The following is a 22609-nucleotide window of genomic DNA, read 5'->3' on the forward strand; positions in this document are numbered from 1 at the left end:
GCTGAAGAAGGAGTCCTATAGGACTTTTTGTCCTGTGGGTCTCTGGAGGCAGCTGATAGGTACCGCAGGCCAAGCGAACGGCTTGGTTGTTGCTGAGGCAAAACTCGGGCATGGGAGGAGTTTGGAGAGGCCATGGAGAGCGACTTTGGACGGCTTGAGGAGATTCTGGTCCACCGTCCGGCTTCTCAGGAAGGGGAAGCAGTGCAGTGTCAACACCGTATATGGTGGGGATGGTGTGCTGCTGACCTCGACTTCGACGTTGTGGGTCGGTGGGGGAGTACTTGAAGACCTCCTCAATCCCACTAACATGCCTTCCAATGAGGAAGCAGAGCCTGGGGACTCTGAGGTGGGCTCTCCCATCTCTGGGACTGAAGTCACCGAGGTGGTCAAAAAACTCCTTGGTGGCAGGGCCCCGGGGTGGATGAGATACCGAGTTCCTTAAGGCTCTGGATGTTGTAGGACTGTCTTGGTTGACACGTCTCTGCAACATCGCATGGACATCGGGACAGTGCCTCTGGATTGGCAGACCGGGGTGGTGGTCCCCCTCTTTAAAAAGGGGGACCGGAGGGTGTGTTCCAACTATAGAGGGATCACACTCCTCAGCCTCCCTGGAAAAGTCTATTCGGGGTTCTGGAGAGGAGGGTCCGTCGGATAGTGAACCTCGGATTCAGGAGGAACAGTGTGGTTTTCGTCCTGGTCGCGAACAGTGGACCAGCTCTTCACCCTTAGCAGGTCCTGGAGGGTGCATGGGAGTTTGCCCACCAGTCTACATGTGTTTTGTGGACTTGGAAAAGGCATTCGACCGTGTCCCTCGGGAATCCTGTGGGGGTGCTCGGGAGTATGGGGTACCGGACCCCTGATAAGAGCTGTTGGTCCTGTACAACCGGTGTCAGAGCTTGGTCCGCATTGCCGGCAGTAAGTCGAGCCCGTTTCCAGTGAGAGTTGGACTCCGCCAGGGCTGCCCTTTGTCACCGATTCTGTTCATAACTTTTATGGACAGAATTTCTAGGGCAGCCAGGGTGTTGAAGGGGTCGGTTTGGTGGACTCAGGATTGGGTCACTGCTTTTGCAGATGATGTTGTCCTGTTTGCTTCATCAGGCCGTGATCTTCAGCTCTCTGGATCGGTTCGCAGCTGAGTGTGAAGCGGCTGGGATGAGAATCAGCACCTCCAAGTCCAAGAGCATGGTCCTCAGCCGGAAAAGGGTGGAGTGCCCTCTCAGGGTTGGGGGAGAGATCCTGCCCCAAGTGGAGGAGTTCAAGTATCTCGGGGTCTTGTTCACGAGTGAGGGAAGAATGGACGTGAGATGACAGGCGGATCGGTGCGGCATCCGCAGTGATGCAGGCTTTGCATCGGTCTGTCGTGGTGAAAAAAGAGCTGAGCGGTAAGGCAAAGCTCTCAATTTACCAGTCGATCTACGTTCCTACCCTCACCTATGGTCATGAGCTATGGGTAGTGACCGAAAGAACGAGATCGCGAATACAAGCGGCTGAAATGAGTTTCCTCCGCAGGGTGTCTGGGCTTTCCCTTAAAGATAGGGTGAGAAGCTCAGTCATCCGGGAGGGGCTCAGAGTAGAGCCGCTGCTCCTCCGCATCGAGAGGAGTCAGATGAGGTGGCTCGGGCATCTGATCAGGATGCCTCCTGGACGCCTCCCTGGTGAGGTGTTCGGGCATGTCCAACCGGAAGGAGGCCCGGGGAAGACCCAGGACACGCTGGAGGGACTATATCTCCCGGCTGGCCTGGGAACGCCTTGTGATTCTCCCAGAAGAGCTGGAAGAAGTGGCGGGAGAGGGAAGTCTGGGCTTCTCTGCTTAAGCTGCTACCCCCGCGACCCGACCTCGGATAAGCGGAAGAGGATGGATGGATGGATGGATTATAAATATTTCTGCTTTTGCTATAGATTTAAATGCTTAACTCTCTTTTGTTGATTTCATTTTACTTTGCCCTTTCTCTGTGCAGTTTTCCCCCCTTCACTGTATCTTAATAATGACAACTTAAAACGAGCAGAGCAGACACCCAGGCAAACAACACTGAATAATCAAAGGCTGCAGCTACTTTAGAGTCAGACCCACTAATTAGTGAATAATGGATTAATTAAACAATTAGAACACCTAGAAAAGTAGAATTAAAATCAAGATGAAAATACTGTTAAAAAGAAAAAAATATATTATTCCTATATAACTGCTTGGTACATTTTAATATATATATATATATATATATATATATATATATATATATATATATATTTTAGCAAACTTAGTTTTCTAATTAAGATATTGTTCGTTAAACACAGAACTTGGGAAATATCAGTTCACTTAATTAGCCCAGGAGTTCAATTAAAAACAGAAGCTAGTTGGAACAAAAACCTGCAGCGACAGGGGGTCCCCAGGACCGACGTTGAGAACCCCTGCTTTAGTGGTTCATTGACATTTAGGGAAACCTTTTCATTGTCAGCATTGTTTTAAGGTTCTGGGTTGATTTCTTCTGTGAACTTGGACTTGGTTGCGGTGGGTTGCATTTTTAGGCAAACACTTTTGTAGTTTTTTTTTTTTTACAAATTTTTTTGAACTTTTGGAGCCAAATCCCTTTTTAGCCTGTGTAGGTTGAGGCCTACTAGTAGAGTTTGGGGAGTCTGTGCTGAGGCCTATTTATGGACAGGCTGGGGTAGGCCCTGGGCTGGTTTATGGGACTTTTTTTGATGCCTCACCCCGTTCTGGTCTGGTTTTCATTTACTTTGAGATCTGTTCCCCCCTCTTTGCTGTTTTGTGTTGCTGCATCACAATACTTTTCAATGATTCATTTTCCTTCAAAACAGCCTCTCAAAATTCAGCAAAAACCCTGGTAAGAGCAAGTTGCAATTAATTCCACAAATTCTCTCAAAGTTGGTTTTGCATTTTTACTTCTTAAATGTTTTAATTAAATTATATGGTTTTATAAAAGGGTCACAACTGAACTGAAAAATGCAAGGATGAAGAATATAACAAACTTTCATTTATCCAAAGAAAATAAATTTCACACAATGCTGTGGTTCCTCTCCCTAGGCCAGTAGGAAAGAGAAGACAGATTAAATATTCACAGCAGTTTAAATAAACAGCAGGTAGTTCTGTCTCTTATCTAATCTGTGTTTATTCTTAAATGTAATATTAGCTCTTTGAGAGTATAAATGACACATACATGAATAATTAAACTGCCATGAATAAAACACTCAGCAGGTGACCTTTTATTGTTAGACATGATTTCTAAGAATTTAGTGTCTAATGTCATGAAAAATCAACATCTTTTGAAAATACAGTGATAATACTGAACATAATATATACGGTTTATATACAGAACTGTGCAAAAGTCTAAGGCATACGTAAAAAAGAGTTTTGTGTACAGAAGATGTTTTTAAATAATGAAATGAAATATGTCTAAGAAATATATATTATAAAGAGCAGAAAATAGTAAAAAAAAACCCAAAACAAATCAAATTAATACTTGATGTGATCACCCTTTGCCTTCAAAGTTTGCTGGTAGACATCACTTTGATGTCTGTCTTGTCTGCTGCATTCAGTTACTGTAGCTGACCTTTGTGTTCCTGGTCTGAACCTTTTCTGTCTGCTTGGGAGAGACCTCACTAATGCAGGATGAGCACCTTTTGTGTTGCTGCTGCGCTCACTCTTTCCATTGTGTAAGGACTGATGATTTGGAGGTTACGCTGGTTAAACCTTTTATTTTGGGTGTTCTTCACCCAGTTTGATTCCTTCTATGCCCCTGTTTCTGTTTTAGTGAATAGTTTTGTTTCAATCGACTAATTTTGACATCAATTATTACCACCTGTTTTTTTATTCTTGTTTAACCATGCACTAAGCTATATACAGTTGTCACAAAATAATTAGGTTTTTATCTGAAAGTGGTATATTTTTTACTGTTACAGTATGTTACTTTGTTAACCAAAGTACAAATCTTTCCCTGTAAAATTAGATTTTTTGGAAATCCAAAAATTGCTCCTTACTACTGAAACTGTAATGAAGAAGACAAAAAAATAAACATTGCAGGCAAAATGTATATGAAAAATCTTGAGTGTCTAAGATTGTTGCACAGTACTGTATATAATATATGCTGCTTATTATATATCGCATAGTAATTTACCCTTACACTATCATTATCTCTAATTGTTATAAAAGGCTCACACCATCAATGCAGCTTAACAAGTAAATCTGACTACTAAAATAAAGGCAGATATTAAAAACCTAAATAAATATTGTACAATGTCATACTCTATTTATTTTAGATTATTTATTTTAATTTGTTGTCTGATTTATGATGATAAGCAAGAGCATTGTTTCTTCATTTATCACATATTTTCCCTTTCCCCAAAGATTTTCTCAAGCTCTACCTTCATATCTCAGCATAACCGAGTTCAATTGAAGGGCACAATACCGCCCTTTAAGAATATAATGAACATAACATATGCTTAATATAATAATATGGTTACAGGCACAAGCAATATTTACTACATGTTAAAATATTTTCATCTGGTTTAGCAACTATGTTAAATGATTTTATCAGGTTTTGTAGCCTACTATAGTATATAATTAATTACCTGTGATGTTTCATTTGTAATGCTTAACTGTGACAGTATTATTTGTTGCTATATGACCTCCTATTAGATTAGATAAACTTTATTAATCCCAAGGAGAAATTCAGAGAACAGAACTGACCAGAATAGCTCTTCTCAGTAATCCTTTTCACACTGGCACTGCTTTACCACTAACACCAAGAACCAGGATGAGGCTGATGACCAGTTTCCAAGACCAATAGAACTATACAAGATGAGTTATTTAAACATTAGGGTGGCACGGTGGCACAGTAGTAGCGCTGCTGCCTCGCAGTTAGGAGACCTGGGTTCGCTTCCTGGGTCCTCCCTGCGTGGAGTTTGCATGTTTTCCCCGTGTCTGTGTGGGTTTCCTCTGGGCACTCATGTTTCCTCCCACAGTCCAAAGACATGCAGGTTAGGTGGATTGGCGATTCTAAATTGGCCCTAGTGTGTGCTTGGTGTGTGGGTGTGTTTGTGTGTGTCCTGCGGTGGGTTGGCACCCTGCCCAGGATTGGTTCCTGCCTTGTGCCCTGTGTTGGCTGGGATTGGCTCCAGCAGACCCCTGTGACCCAATGGGTTGGAAAATGGATGGATGGATAGTTCTAACAAAAGTATCAAATATAATTAAACCAACTTGTGGTTGCAGGAGGCTTGAGCCCTATCCTGGTAGCAGTGGGCAAATGCAGAAAGCTACCATTTGATAAGCCCATTCATGCACACATTTACACATTCAGGCCAATTTAAATTGGAAATTAACCACAACTGCACATCGTTTGGGAACGTGTGAGAAAGCAAGTGTATATACTGGGAGAATGAACAAATTTCACATGGAACCAACATAATGGAGGGGTACCTCCAGCATACATGCATAAGACAAAAAATAAAAACATAACCGGGTTAAACCAAAGAGCTCAGAAGTACGATCTGGGGAAGAAACCCCGTGTTAAACGGCTGCTTCTCCGGATCGAGAAGAATCACTTGTGGTGGTTTATTTGCTTGATTTTGCCTTGTTCTGTCTTATTACTGTGTTGGCAGATAACCAGCACTCCACTTGGGAGACAGGTAACACACGAATCTACTGACGGGAGCCTCACGTTATAAAAAACGAGAGTTCAAAATTAACGCGCAGCTCTATCCTGTTAACACCAAAATGTATTCAAAATTGTAAATCCCACTGGGGTTAACTTTATGGTAATCAACGGTCATTTTGTCACCATGCAGTAAAGCAACAGTGTCCGATTCTGTTGTGCTGTACAGATCAAATAAAATATTTGGAAAGCTCACATATGTGGTTCTAAGGTAGGAGAAAAAGCACATACTGGATGAGCCATTCTGCCTGCCGTGTATCGCCCGCCTCGGGTCCTGCCCCTCAGACTGCGACGGTTTGCGTCCTGGTTTAACACTTAAAACTATTGGCTAGCCACTGACCAATCATCAAAACAACACGCTATTTGCGGAACTACAGGGGCACATGATGTCTAACACGCGTGCGCAGTGCAATCTATGGCGGCGTGAAAAGCTATAGTTGACGGAGGGTTGTTTGTTTTTAGTGAATGTAGATAATCTTTCTTCAGCAATAGCATCTTCAAAATAAGTTCACTACGCATACTATGAAGTTCAATGTTTTCTGAACATCTATTGAAGAAATGTACGTTTCCATTTTCTATTATAAAGATTTCATAACTACTGTACTTGGTGGGAGATATCAAATATTCATGTTATTCTTGAGTGCCTCGTGTTATACAAGTTTTATAATAAAAACATAGCAGATACCTTTTCCAGAAATAATGTAAAGCGATAAATATATACAGTTTCAGTTTGTCCAGCGACACCTAATGTATAAGATTTTGAGCCGGAGAAAACTACACGTGTATCCTGTTAACAATTGTAGACGCCAGCAAAAGTGTAGTATATTGAATTAAAGGGGCTTTGCTTATGCCGTTTGTTGTAAGAGTGAGAAAAAGTTAAGCAGTCACATGTAAAAGTGAACTGGCCATTGCCTGAGGTCAAGCTCAATACAAGAAATGACTAGGAGTTTAAATGCAAGTATAGCAAAAAAGGCCACGAATGGTTATTTGGCTTTATCAGTTAAACATATCTGGAAAGGTTAGTCATAAGTGGTTTTTCTTTTTGGAAGTAGACACCAGCGGTAAGAAATAGTAAAGCGAAGATTTGGAGGCCAGCCCTTTTGACTAGTGCACGTTATGTCCCGATGCTCAGTTATAGCCTGACGTCCTGTTCGGTTATAAATCCAGTCTTGCTGGGTTAAGCATCTGCTCCTTGCAACCCTGTAATGGAAAAAGAAAGTACAGAAAATAGGAGGATAGGCAGATCATCTAAATGATCTCCTGTAAACAAATGTCATTTCTGTGTTTACCTGAGATTTGTTAACTCAAAAGATGTCTGCGGCTGGTTTGTATAGTGTGTATAGACCCAGTGCATCCATTTGTTCCGTGCGTTATTTTGGTGCTTCATTCACAGTTAGTTCCATCCTTCTGTTCAGTGCTGCCAGGATAGATGCCAGCTTACTTACTCTAAGGTTGGTAAAGATACAAGAAGATGGATAGGTGGATGAAATAGTGTGTAGATTAATGGTTCCCTTTTATTTCGTGATTATAAGTAATTGTGTTACTTTACTATGAAATACTGAGCAGTTGTTATTTTATTTTAGTGTGTTGTTATATTAGGTGGACAGGATGCATCAAGAACTGGGACCATCCAGGACAAGGACTAGCTGTTACTTATGATTTCACAGACAAGAAGGAGAGAAGTATTATCTCAAGAATGAGTGCTTCAGAAAATACCAAATGTACCTGCTGTTCCCATTGTTCAGCTGTCCAACTGAGTGTCCATCAGACTCTAGATGAAATGGAATTTGAAAGAGGTGCTTGCTTACTGTATAAGTGACTACATATGTCTAATCTAAAGAAATGATTGCATTTGTTGACATTGAAGTAGACTTTTTAATGTTTGTAATACATTTTTAGAGTAAATAAATGAAACAAAAACAGATAATACTAGGACTGCAACAACTAGCAGATGTAATCAATAATAATTGACAATAAAATAGTTGCCATTGATTTTCGTCATCAAGTGTGCTGATATTGCACCTTTTTTGTGATGAGCCCACATGGTTTAACTTAAAGCAGAAATATCCAAATGCAGTTTCAAGGCACTCTTCATTTTAACACATTTCTCCTGTTATGGAATCAGTTGAGAAACAAAAATACCTAATTTATACATGCTTTGAGAGTTAGTTAGTTAGTTTGATCAGTTTAATATACCTGTCTTTTTTCAGTCTCCCTCTCAGCCTCATTGTCTCCAGCTCTTTCTTGGTGCATGTTTTAACCCAATCCTCTGCTGTTTTTTTCCATATGTTCAAACCACCTTAGTCTGTTTCTCCTGAACACAACACTTGTCACCTCCCCACCTAATCGTATTTAACTTGGCATTGATTTTCTGCTAACCTTATTATACCCCACTCATCTATCTAATCATTCACTCTGTTCTTTCCAGTTTTGTTGCATACAGTATACTGTCTTCACCTGCCACGTATGTCTGATTTTTGTAGACTTCTTTACAAGTGTGAGTGGAGGACAGCTGCCAGAGTTTTTTCCATTCACCTCTCACAGTTGCTTTCACTACTGTTCTCACGTCTTCATTTGCACTACAGGACTTTTCTAAGACAACTCCATTGCCAGTGTCTACATTTACACTTTCTACATCATCATTCTGTACCCCTTTGACACATTTTCTGTATACCAGGATTTCACTTGCTACCTTAAAACTAGCCTTCACATCACTGCATCTTTTGTATTCCTCTCATACAATTACCTGCTTAATGTGTTGAGTTTATTTACACACCTATGCCACACATACAGCATGCCCGTGTACCCACTTCTTCCATGCCTCCTTCCTGTTTGTCTCCAACCATCGATTTTACTTAGTGAATTTACCTTGAGGTCCTTTGCTTTAAAAATAACTTGTGAATACCTCCAAAAATGACCAGACTGTATACTTATATCAATACAACATACAGTAACTTGTTGAATCTACAATTTGAAATTTAAAGATCTGATATTTCTTTGGTACGTAAGATTTTCCACTTATCTGAAACATTCAAGTGAGTAAAGTAATTGAGAAAGTTCACCAGAACATTTTTTATTTTTTCAGTTTCTTTAAATCCATAAAATAAAGTAAATGGTTCAGTGACTAATGCAATATATTAAGAAAAACAAAAATATTTTATTTATTATTAATTTCCACCACAATGTTTAGAGTATAATTTTTGGAGCATATGAACATGTTACGTATATATTTCTAATAACTGTTACTTCTGTTATCTTCAAAACTGCTCTTCATTTAGGTATTTGGTCAGCAGCTATGAATGGAGAGTTGGATAGAGTAAAAGGTTTTCTTGATAAAGGAACCAACCCATGTATTGTGGACAAGTTTGGTTACACAGCATTGGTAAGTGAACATGGTTTTGCATTAATCATGAACTGGTAGACTAACTGGCTTGTTAGGGTGACGAATTCCTTCTTTAGGTTGTTCAGGTTGTTCTGTATTGTTAAAATGTAGGCAACATGGATTACAATGCTTTCAAGTGTTCAGAAAATTAATTTAGTTAGATAGTATTCTTCAAAGCAATGACTGGACAGTTTCTGCTCTTAGTTGCAATTATAGTGTTTTTGGCACAGCTGTACCTATTATCCCATTATTTACTTTACTTAAGAATATCAAGTTAGCAATGCCCCGGGATCCTGCTCAGGATGAAGCAAGTCTGAAATTGAATGAATAAAAGTTAAAAATACAAGTTTTTGACATTGAAAATCTACATGTGTAAAACTAAACAATGATGATAAAGATGTAACAGCCAAGCCTGCTTTGGTAGTTCATATTCCTCCGAAAAATAAGTTTTTCAGTGACCTTATAAAAAGAAGAGTAACTCTGTATAACTGCTATTAAAGGTGCACATAAAAATTAAATAATTAAATATTTATAGTAAAAATAGACTTCCTAAGCTGCCAGAAATAGTTAAAAAAAATCTGTGTATTTACAACACTCTTTGTCAAAATGTATGTTCAGTATGGCTGTGAATACTATCACTTCACAGCGATCAGCATAAAAAGTTGGTCAAAATGAACATGTAGGTCTTCTTAGTATGGAACCTCTGTTCCTCCATTACACTGTTTTTTCACCCTGTTTGTTTAAATGGATGCAAATTCCCATATATATATATATATGCATTGTGTGTTGACTGCTGGTGGTAGTGAAGTGATCTATATTGGTTAAAAAATAACACAAATTGCACTTTTTGAATTAAAAACGCAATACAATATTTTGTTGAAATTAAAAAAAAATCAAATGTAAATGTATCCCCCTTTTAATTGTCTACCTTTAATATATATTTTTTGTTATTCCAGTTAGTTAAATGGCCTACCAAGTTTGCATGTAAGAAACTATGACAAATGTTCAAAAACATTCCTTAATATCTTTGGAATAGTTATTATTGTGTAATAGCACCTTTTTCATCTGTCTGTTTTCTGAAGATGCAGGCTCCATTACTGGATCATAGATAGATAGATAGATACTTTATTAATCCCAAGGGGAAATTCACAATCAGCATAATACATTAATTAATTCTGAGTGGGGTGCTAGCCCATCAGAGTATACAATGACTCCTATAACTCGCTTCTACACAGAAATCGGCCATTAAGAATTCACTGTACGTAGAAAAAAATGTGACTGTGGGGAGATGACCATAATTAAAGATTGAGTCATTAGAATTTACAGTACTTGGTCAAGTAACAATGTTTCATAATCCTGTGATAAGAAATGTCAACTAAAAAGCACTTCCTTTTCTTATATTATTATATTTTATTATTATTATTATAGCACTTTGAGCTGCTTTTTGTATGAAAATGCGCTATATAAATAAATGTTGTAGTTATATTCATCTTAGATTACTTGGAAACATTTCATTCTGTTCAGCTTGTTTCTTTAAGTATATGTAATAATAGAGTCACAGTTCTTCATGTCGCATATGACACACTACAAATCCTTCAATGTTGATTTTGATCGTATCATGTCTGCTTTTAACAATTTTTCTTCTTCTTCAGCTGCCAGGTTTTAAAGTTATGTTTTGTGCATTGAATATTTAGGATAGCTAAATGTGTCTTCAGTTTCTAGATGGTTGATTTTAAAGTGCCCTTTGTGATTCTCAGTGCCTTTGAAAATCTTTTTATATTATCCCTCTGCTAACTTGTGTTTGTAAGAAACTGTATTCTTCAGCTTTTAAGATGGCTCCTTTGTATTTGTTTTGCTTTATTGTAATAACCAATAGAATATTTTCTCACAGACTGATGTGTTTCACCTTACGAAGACGTGATTTTAATTTAAAAGATTAAGTCTACAGATGAATTCCCATCATCAACAGATTAAAATTCTAACAACAACAGGACATGGCCATACTTTTAACTAGAGGAAATAATGTACTAAGGACATTAATATATATATATATATATATATATATATATATATATATATATATATATATATATATATATATATATTTATTTATTTATTTATTTTTTACTTTTATTCCAAAATAAACCTTTATACTTTGGATGTTTGTGGTCCATTAAAATGTTAGGTATATTTTGTTTGCCATACAAAATAATTCAGTATAAAAATGACCCAGGTTAATTTACTACTTTTTAAAGTAAATAATTCTTCAGCAGCTACCAATGCACACCCTCACTATATACCCTCATGTAGCTCATAGAGCCTAATGCAAAAACCTAATTTTGTTAAGTGCTCTGTCAGTATATCTTCCAGAATATGTCCCAAAATGAAAATTCATACTCAGTTTAGTGGAAAAAACAGTAATTTAATCTGGGTACCACTTGATGCTTGGAGACTTTGATCTGCAGTTTACATAAGCGACTGTGAAGGATAAAATGATGCGATAAAAATTCTTACCTCAGTGTTATGCAGTAAAATGGTAACTAAAATAGCATTTGATTGCTTGTAGGTTGGGTCAGTGTTTAAAATACTCTTTAAGAGAAGGTTCTTAAACTGTTTTTTCTGTATAACCCAGTCATTTTATGTCTGATTAGTGAAAGAAATGACTGGATTGATCTTTGACTTCTATTGGTGGGGAATGAAGGTCATACAAATGTGGGCTCTTCAGGAGTGTTGGTTCAGAGCTTAAAATAAGTTCAGTAGCCTGCATCTAAAATGTCCTTAATCAGCAGACCTTAATGTATGCATTTCTAAATATCTGCATATTTTCTTTTAAACTTTACTGTAGCCTCTGAGTATTTAGTCTGTGGACAATCTTTATCATTGCAGCATTATGCAAGTCGTAGTGGCAGCCTTTGCGATAAAAATTCTTACCTCAGTGTTATGCAGTAAAATGGTAACTAAAATAGCATTTGATTTGCTTGTAGGTTGGGTCAGCGTTTAAAATACTCTGAAGAGAAGGTTCTTAAACTGCTTTTTCTGTATATCCCAGTCATTTTATGTCTGATTAGTGAAAGAAATGACTGGATTGATCTTTGACTTCTATTGGTGGGGAATGAAGGTCATACAAATGTGGGCTCTTCAGGAGTGTTGGTTCAGAGCTTAAAATAAGTTCAATAGCCTGCATCTAAAATGTCCTTAATCAGCAGACCTTAATGTATGCATTTCTAAATATCTGCATATACTGCATATTTTCTTTTAAACCTTTACTGTAGTCTCTGAGTATTTAGTCTGTGGACAATCTTTATCATTGCAGCATTATGCAAGTCGTAGTGGCAGCCTTTCTGTTTGCCGTATCCTTCTGCAACATGGTGCATGTGTCAATGCCCAGACTAGGGGAGGAGCCACGTCCCTTCACCGTGCTGCCTATTGTGGTCATGGGGATGTAGTGGCACTTTTGTTGTCAAGTGGAGCAGATCCAAAGATTTCTGATGATGACGGTGCCACTCCTTTACACAAGGTCAGTTGCATGTTGGTATTGCAGAGGATCTTCATTTTACTAAAGCTGATATTGCTAAGGATGTTTTTTTTTCCCCTGATCCTTTGACTAAATTTGTGACCGGTTGAATCTACCCATACTGAAAATTTTCAGCAATAAAAAAAGAGAATATTTTCAGGGTTTAAATGTCTTTTGTAATAATCAGATACTATTATTATTGCCATTATTATCCTTTTAAACAAATATTGTAAAAAGATATTTAAAGAAATCATTACATTGGTTTCAAAGCTTTGTTTTTTTAATTTTCAGGCTGCAAGATGTGGACATGTAGAGATATGTAAAGTACTTGTCAAAAACTGTCCTTCTCTCAAGAATCTCCAGGATAAGAATTGTAGAATCCCAGCTGGCCTAGTCCAAAACAACATTGAACTCATGGACCTTCTTATGGTGCCAGAGACTGTTGACTGCTGATATTTCTGTTTGGCACCAGAGGAGTAAGCAATCACATTTGAATTGTTTTGATAATTTCCCTTTAAAGTAAGCATCATCTGGATAACATTTTTACACCCTTTTGAAGGTGAATGCTTGCGTGTAAGCATAACAGCACATTGCAGCGTAATTTGTCAAGGTTTCATATGACCACTAGGTGCCAGCAAATCATTTCATTTAATCTCTGCTAAGCAGCAATACTTGTTTTCTTTTTAAATGCTGGTAGATGGTAAACATCGTTTTCTCTTTCATGGTGCCCTTAGGGAACATTGGTGTACTTTCAGAATTCAACTCAAAAATTAAAATTGCTTTTTCTCAACCATTCTTTCTTTTTCGTTGCAGTCACTCATTTTTAAAATGTATCTCTTATATTTTGTCTCAGAGTACCATCTGTCTTGTATTGTTTAAGCAAACATGTCCAGAATTAATTAAGTTTCTTTCCATAGTGATAAATGAATAGAACTAGTCATCCCACAGCTAATGGGGTATTTTTAGATTATCGGATAAAATGTGTTTGAGAAATGCTTGGTGTTTCAGTAACGTAGCCAGCCATAGTGGTATCAGGAATTTATTAATAATATGATTGCAGTGAATGCCGTTGTACAGCAAATACATAAACAAGAAAAAGTTGCATATTTCCAATGTACCATAAATAAGAATGGAATGAGTTCTACAGTTTAAATAATAGTGTAAATGTTGTAAATGTGGCTTATGGATATTTTAAAATCCATTTTTCTCAGCAACTACTCTATAAAAGCATACATATATATTAGATATATTTATATATATATATATTTATAAAAACATGGATATATATATATATATATATATATATATATATATATATATATATATATATATATATATATATAATGTGCATTTGTATGTATTTTATTTTTTGGGTAGTGGGTCATTCTTGATTTTAAACAGTGACAAGCTTAATATGTGAAAAGAAGAAAATGAAATGGCTTCTTCTTAAGTGGGGAAGGTAAAACAACAATCCAAACACCTCCACAGAAACAGGAGTTTTTAGGTATTTGTTTGCTTACAACACACTTTTGCCATTACTTAAGCAATCAGAATAGCACAGTAAACGTATTATGGCCCCATAGATTAAAATTGTGAAATTTATTTTTTAAGAAGAAGATGACAGATATGAATCCTGTGATAATGCTTTATACGTAGTGTTATATAATTCTCTATTCCAGCAATATTTTGCTTCTGGTAATTTCAAATGTGAGGCATGGTAGACATGAGAGTCTAGCTGTGTGTAGTTGAACAATGCAGGCTTCATTTTTAATCAAACTCAGTTTGTCGAATTAATTTCCTAGCAGATCTCAATACCAACAACTGTGACACGATAGCAGCAGTAGGAGGTGGGAGTTTTCGTTAGACTTCTCCTTTGACCAAGTTCTGTTTTTTTGTGCAGCTTTGCATTGCAGAGTTGATCCACTAACAATGTTACAACAGATTCTTGCATTTCAAACAGGAAAGTACTGTATTCAAAAGTGGTTCCATGCAATACAGTCGATAGGTGCAAGAAAGAATAACAGCATTTAAATAAGTTAAATAAAAATGGGTCATTATCCTGCACTTTGACATGTTACATCCCAGTAGCACTGATTTCCTGTCTTGGTTTAGGATGAACTGTTTAAGTTACCCAACTGCATGGAAAATAGAGTCTAACAAAGCATACTAATGTTTGCTGTTTTTCTCCCTAAAAGCCACATATCTTCAATGAGTTACTTCAATAACCATACAGATACAAGCAGACTATAGAGGAGCTTGTCATGGTAAAACCTGACAACCTCTGTTCATTATACAGTAATTGTGATATAAATACATTTTGGTAAAGAACAAAATCACATAATATATTTGGTTTTATTTTCAGAAATTTATTTTGGTGCCTTTCAATACTGGATGTAAGCTTTTGTAAGCATAAATTGTTGTGTACACACACAAATAAATGCCTGTTTTTTTTTTTTTTAAACAGACATCGGAAAACCACAAGTCACACTCAAGTGGTAGCATTTACAGTACACCTTTGTATTACTCTGGCACAGAGAAGCTGTGTTGAAGAATGCTGCTTTGGGCCTCTTCCGGCCCTCTGTATGCTTTTAGGGTTGCCTATTCTGAGAGCACAGGCTCTGGGAACTTTACTAACTTTGTGCCTTCCCTGTGATTGACCTTCTGAGGCAGTTATTTGTGGAAGCTCTGTCCCTTAGAAGCAGCGTGACCCATTGCTGGTGCAATGTATTGTGCATTACAGCAAGAGAATAGCATACAATTGTTGCTTTCAGAAAAGTGTAAATGTTCTTTCCTTGTTCTACCTACTTACTCCCTCTCAGCTTCACCACCTCCCTCATACTGCAGTTTTTTGGCTCACACCCCTTTGCTTTTGTCATATGTTTAAATTTCCATGGTGGAACTGTATTTCATGCTATTTCTTTTGGCAACTGTTCTGAATGGCCCAGGGAAACTGGAAAATTAGGTGTCTTTTCCATTTCTCTGTTCTTCATTTTGAATAGAAGAACTTTTCCCTTTACATTGGTACCATTTGAAGTGCTCAGTTAAGCTTGAAGTGTGAACATTTGCAGCTTTGTTTTGTAAAACGGACTGTCCATGCCACAGCAAAACACTACAGATAATACATTTTATCACTAGAGATGTTATGTTAAGTTGTCCCTAAGAGGTGGGTGATTTATAAACAGTATAGATAGATGTGTGTAATGTGATGGGTTAGAGTTACTTCCCACTTACAGGCAGTCCTGTAGCCATGTCCTGGATAAGTAGGGAAGAAAATACATTATTAATCTGTGCAGTCCGAGTCCAAAGGAATTATTGGGTTTCAAATGTACCGAACTCAAATGAATGTAAATTGTAGTACGTGTTAAAAATTGTGATTTCACTTTTTGTAGTCTTGTATTACTTAATAAAAAAATTACAGTGGCATCACTACAGAGTTTTAGACCCAAACTTTAACTAATCAGTGTGCTAAAACTAATCGGGGTGCTAAAAGGTAGCCTGATAATTTACAATGGTGGCAATGAAATGTCTTGAATCTTGTGTGTTATGTGCTTTCAATCCACATAGTAAATATATAAATCTAATTACTGATAGAGGAGTACCATAAATTGAAGAGTTAAGAGTCAAACGTTTTTTATACTGACTCTACAGCCCAGGAATTAAGGTGTAGCAGAGTAGGCCAAAACTTATATGTTTTGATGTCAAATTACTGATGGAGCTTAAGGTCGAGATTTACAAGTTACTCTTGTTGGGAATGTATATGTAATTTACAAGTGTAAAAAATACACAAAAATACTATTACTTCTTGTTACACTGTGCAGGTAAGATTCTCAGTCTTCTGCTTCCTTTGTAGTTCAGATATAGTGTTTGTTTAGATACACCTGGTTTTTGAGGCTGATGAAATCAAAGGCAGTTGAATGTGTTTCTGTGCATTTGTTTACTCTTGCTGTGCTGGCATGATGCAGTACAAATAAATGACATAATCTCTGCTAACCAGTTTGAAACACACTGTCTTATTGTCTGCTGCTTTAAATTGTACCACATATACTACCATACCATAATATACTGCTCAAAAGAATTAAAGGAACACTTTTTAATCAGATTATAGCATAAAGTCAGTGAAACTTATGGAATATTAATCTGATCAGTTAAGTAGCAGAGGGGGTTGTTCATCAGTTTCAGCTGCTGTGGTGTTAATGAAATTAACAACAGATGCACTAGAGGGGCAACAATGAGATGACCCCCAAAACAGGAATGGTTTAACAGGTGGAGGCCACTGACATTTTTCCCTCCTCATGTTTTCTGACTGTTTCTTGACTAGTTTTTGCATTTGGCTACAGTCAGTGTCACTACTGGTAGCATGAGGCGATACCTGGACCCTACAGAGGTTCCACATGTAGTCCAACTTCTCCAGGATGGCACATCAATACGTGTCATTGCCAGAAGGTTTGCTGTGTCTCCCTGCACAGTCTCAAGGGCATGGAGGAGATTCTAGGAGACAAGCAGTTACTCTAGGATAGCTGGAGAGGGCCATAGAAGGTCCATAACCCATCAGCAGGACCAGTATCTGCTCCTTTGGGCAAGGAGGAACAGGATGAGCACTGCCAGAGCCCTACAAAATGACATCCAGCAGGCCACTGGTGTGAATGTCTCTGACCAAACAACCAGAAAGACTTCATGAGGGTGACCCAAGGGCCCCATGTCCTCTAATGGGCCCTGAGCTCACTGCCCAGCAGCATGCAGCTCGATTGGCATTCACCATAGAATACCAGAATTGGCAGATGCACCACTGGTGCCCTGTGCTTTTTACAGATGAGAGCAGGTTCACCCTGAGCACATGACAGAAGTGAAAGGGTCTGGAGAAGCCATGGAGAACATTATGCTGCCTGTAACATCATTCAGCATGAGCAGTTTGGTGGTGGGTTAATGATTGTCTGGGGAGGCATATCCATGGAGGGTCACACAGACCGCTACAGGCTTGACAAAGGCACCTTGGCTGCCATTAGGTATCAGGATGAAATCCTTGGACCCATTGTCAGACCCTATGCTGGTACAGTGGCTCCTGGTGCACGACAATTCCTGGCCTCATGTGATGAGAGTATGCAGGCAGTTCCTGGAGGATGAAGGAATTGATACCATTGACTGGCCACCACACTTTCCTGACCTAAATCCAATAGAACACCTCTGGGACATTATGATTTGGTCCATCCAATGCCACCAGGTTGCACCTCAGACTGTCCAGGAGCTCAGTGATGCCCTGGTCCAGATCTGGGAGGAGATCCCCCACAACACCATCTGTCATCTCATTAGAAGCATGCACTGATGTTGTCAGGCATGTATACAAGAACACAGGGGCCATACAAAGTGCTGCGTACAATTTTGAGTTGCTGCAATTAAATTTTGGCAAAATGGACTAGCCTGCCACATAATTTTTTCACTCTGATTTTTGGGGCGTCTTTGAATTCAGGGCTCTGTAGGTTGATCATTTTCATTTCCATCAAACGATGTGGCATCCTTTCGTTCCTAACACATTACCCAGTCTATATCAGTATAGATATCCAGGAGTATTTCTTTTTCCCATTGAGATCTGATGTGTTTTCAAAGTGTTCCTTTAATTTTTTTGAGCAGTTTATATACTGTATATACATTAAGTCACACATTGGATCTCGATGAACAAAATATTCAAGTGGAATGTATAATGCATTGAGAAAGAAATGGCATAACAAGGGTCAATGGAAACCAAAATCCCCAAACCATTGACGGTTGAATTCAACATCACACAGAAAATCAAAGTCAGAAATTTAATTCACAGGCTGATCCAACTTGAATGAATTTCAGCATGGCACCTCATAATGTGACTCAGTAGTGTATATAGCCCCCACGTGCCTGTATGCACTCCCAATAACATCTGGACGTGCTCCTGATGAGACGACAGATGGCCTCCTGGGGGATCTTTCCCTAGATGTGGATCAGGGCATCAGTGAGCTCCTAGACAGTCTGTGGCACTATTTCGTGGCGAAGGATGCACAGATACATAACGTCCCAGAGGTTGTCAATTTGATTCAGATCTGGGGAACGTGTTGGCCATTCAATGGCATCAACGCCTTCCTCAAAAAGGAACTGCCTATATGCTCTGACCACATGGGCTAGGCAATGTCCTGCACCAGGCGGAATCCAGGGCCCACTGCACCGGCGTAAGGTCTGACAATGGCTCTGAGGATTTCATCCCAGTACCTAACAGCTGTCAGGGTACCATTGCCTAGCATGTGGAGGATTGTGCAGTCCTCCAAGGATATGCCCCCCCAGATCATCCCTTATCCACTGCCAAACCATTTATGCCTAATGTTGTTTCAGGCTGTATAACGTTCGCCACAGTGTCTCCAGACACTTTCATGTCTGTCGCACGTACTCAGTGTGAACCTTCTGTCATCTGTGAAGGGAACCAGTGTGCCAATAGTGGAGCTGCCAATTGTAATATTCTCTGGTAAATGCCAATTGAGCTGCATGGTGATGAGCTGTGAGCCCAGGTTCCACTAGATGACATTGGGTCTTCATGTCACACTCATGGAGTTTGGTCAGAAACATATATACCAATAGCCAACTGGAGGTCATTTTGTAGGTATGGTAGTGCTTCTCCTGTTCCACCTTGCACAAAGAAGCAGATGCCCTTCTACAGCCCTATCCAGCTCTCCTCATGTAACAGCCTGTTTCATAGTACAGTAGAGTCTCGCTTATCTGACATTCTGTATTATCCGATGTCCCACCGCAAAAAAAACAAAAAAAAAACCATCAATCGGCAACAAGAACTGCAAGTTGCAAGAGTAGTGACAAGGATACTAGCAAAACTCAAAACTTGAAAAGAATCAGTCAGGAAGGATAAGGAGAGATCACTTGTCTGTGGCCATCACTTGCAAAACCATTCTCTTTTTGGGTGTTGTCTTGCCATAGCCCCTCCAGTGCACCTGTTGTCACTTTCATTTGCACCAAAGCAGGAGAAGTTGATTCATAATCGTGTATGCTTCCTAACTGGACAGACTGATATCCCTGAAGCTTAATGGACTTTGTGTTAGACTACTGTGATGATCTAGTGTTCCCATTTTGAGCAGTATATATGTATATATTACAGAAACACAAAGAAAGATCTGGGGCACATTGAATGCATACCCTGTATATTATAAATAAGCAAAAGACATAAAAACATGTTGTACAGTGCAAATTTGAGCCTTCTTGAAAGCATCAATCAAACTGCCCAAGATGGTGGCTCTTCCTATTTTGATGGCTTCTAGAACGAAGAGGCAGGTCCAGGTGGTCTGATCCCAGAAGTGACATCACAGGTGGAAATACTTTAGTTTTCCTTTCTGCAGAGGGGTAAGTAGAAGAGAGATTATTACAGAGCGCCCCCTCATGTATCTGCAGAGAATTATAATCACAAACTCTTAAGCTGTTCTCCAAGCGCACACGTGTGGCAATGTATCATGTATACTGTATATACATGTATATGTTTATATATATATATATATATATATATATATATATATATATATATATATATATATATATATATAAACTCACCTAAAGGATTATTAGGAACACCATACTAATAAGGTGTTTGACCTCCTTTCGCCTTCAGAACTGCCTTAATTCTACGTGGCATTGATTCAACAAGGTGCTGAAAGCATTCTTTAGAAATGTTGGCCCATATTGATAGGATAGCATCTTGCAGTTGATGGAGATTTGTGGGATGCACATCCAGGACACAAAGCTCCCGTTCCACCACATCCCAAAGATGCTCAATTAGGTTGAGATCTGGTGACTGTGGGGGCCATTTTAGTACAGTGAACTCATTTTCATGTTCAAGAAACCAATTTGAAATGATTCGAGCTTTGTGACATGGTGCATTATCCTGCTGGAAGTAGCCATCAGAGGATGGGTACATGGTGGTCATGAAGGGATGGACATGGTCAGAAACAATGCTCAGGTAGCCCGTGGCATTTAAACGATGCCCAATTGGCACTAAAGGGCCTAAAGTGTGCCAAGAAAACATCCCCCACACCATTACACCACCACCACCAGCCTGCACAGTGGTAACAAGGCATGATGGATCTATGTTCTCATTCTGTTTACGCCAAATTCTGACTCTACCATTTGAATGTCTCAACAGAAATCGAGACTCATCAGACCAGGCAACATTTTTCCAGTCTTCAACTGTCCAATTTTGGTGAGCTTGTGCAAATTGTAGCCTTTTTTTCCTATTGTAGTGGAAAGGAGTTGTACCCGGTGGGGTCTTCTGCTGTCGTAGCCCATCCACCTCAAGGTTGTGCGTGTTGTGGCTTCACAAATGCTTTGGTGCATACCTCGGTTGTAACGAGTGGTTATTTCAGTCAAAGTTGCTCTTCTATCAGCTTGAATCAGTCGGCCCATTCTCCTCTGACCTCTAGCATCAACAAGGCATTTTTGCCCACAGGACTGCCGCATACTGGATGTTTTTCCCTTTTCACACCATTCTTTGTAAACCCTAGAAATGGTTGTGCGTGAAAATCCCAGTAACTGAGCAGATTGTGAAATACTCAGACCGGCCCGTCTGGCACCAACAACCATGCCACACTCAAAATTGCTTAAATCACCTTTCTTTCCCATTCTGACATTCAGTTTGGAGTTCAGGAGATTGTCTTGACCAGGACCACACCCCTAAATGCATTGAAGCAACTGCCATGTGATTGGTTGATTAGATAATTGCATTAATGAGAAATTGAACAGGTTTTCCTAATAATCCTTTAGGTGAGTGTATATATATAATTGCCTAATATGCAGTGTAAAGTACCATTGCCCTGATTCCACTGTGAAATGTATTAGTAAAGTACCAAATTAGATACATACCCAGCTGACTCCATCTTTGTCTTTTACACCATGGACTTTATTGGAGTTCCCTTCATACATCCAGTACGTGATGTTTCAGCTTCATGATATAAATGTTTGTAACAACAATTCATTTACTGGAAGACTTGCACAAGTCCATTTAAAATTCAGTAATGTAAAAGTTCACAGTTTGAAAATAACAAAAAATTTAAGGTAACTGGTTTGGGGTATTTTGAATGGGACCCTTTTTCTGTTTTCAGGAAGTAAAATTGCTTACTAGTGGTTTACTGAAATAAAGCCAAAAATAAATGAATAAAATCTGAAATAGCACCTTATTTTAAGAAAGAGACCTGACACTAAAATAAGAAGGAACCTTTTCACACATAAAGTGCTAATTGCTTATTGATGTACCAGACCAAGTTATTTTAGAACTGAAAGCATATCAGCAAAAAAAAAGTGTGTGGGCTCTGACAGCTTATGCCGGTAAATAAATAACAAGACTGGCAATGAATATACTCGGTTGTGGAAAGCAAATAAGGCGAGAAATGTGGCTTTGGCCCGGGATCATTGTCTAAAATAGACTTGGAGAACAACAAACCTATAGGTTGAGCCATCCTAGGGGAAAGCTTTTCTTTTTCAGTCTGTAGATTGACTCATTTATGTGTTGTTACTTTAGAGTGCATGTTCAGAGCTTTCATAGTGACTTTGAATAGGTGGCCCTATGTCTATTTGGAGGATGCTGAAATACATGGGATGCTGATTGGAGAAAAAAAAAATAACAATGGAGTGTAGAACACAGATGGTAGGCTGAATCCTTCTGCGCTGCTTTGAGAGAGTTCACTTGAGCATTTATCTTAGACAATTAATCAGAAAACTACTTTCACTGGGCAGCTTCCCATCTTCCTTTGCCTTGTACTTTATTTTTCATCATTTTAAGGGTTAATTCTTCCATCAATTTTCTAATTTGCTTATTAATTTCAAGGGTGCAGATGGGTCCATAGCCCAGGGCAGTCCACACACATCACACTAACTCATACTGAGCCAATTTAGAGTCACCAGTAACCACACATTGGTGCTTTTGGGATTTGAGTGGGGGTGGGGGAGTGTGGTGAGGGGAAGCACACAGATTTGAACCCACAAGTCTGGAACGGTGAGGCGGCAGTGCTAACCAGTATGTAGCCCTTTAAGAATGAA

The 22609-nt window shown here is 38.8% G+C and overlaps 1 protein-coding gene across 1 annotated transcript; it reads left to right on the plus strand.

Moving 5' to 3' along the window:
• Positions 1–6066: 6066 nt before the first annotated feature.
• On the plus strand, positions 6067–13357 carry ankrd39 (ankyrin repeat domain 39). The gene is made up of 5 exons (XM_039768558.1): positions 6067–6226; positions 7250–7462; positions 8945–9048; positions 12362–12565; positions 12854–13357. Exons 1-5 carry the CDS (start codon positions 6199–6201, stop codon positions 13013–13015), a joined length of 711 nt encoding a protein of 236 aa, XP_039624492.1. The 5' UTR covers positions 6067–6198; the 3' UTR covers positions 13016–13357.
• The last annotated feature ends 9252 nt before the right edge of the window (positions 13358–22609 follow it).

Source organism: Polypterus senegalus, chromosome 11 (genome assembly GCF_016835505.1).
Source record: "Polypterus senegalus isolate Bchr_013 chromosome 11, ASM1683550v1, whole genome shotgun sequence".
NCBI lineage: Eukaryota > Metazoa > Chordata > Cladistia > Polypteriformes > Polypteridae > Polypterus > Polypterus senegalus.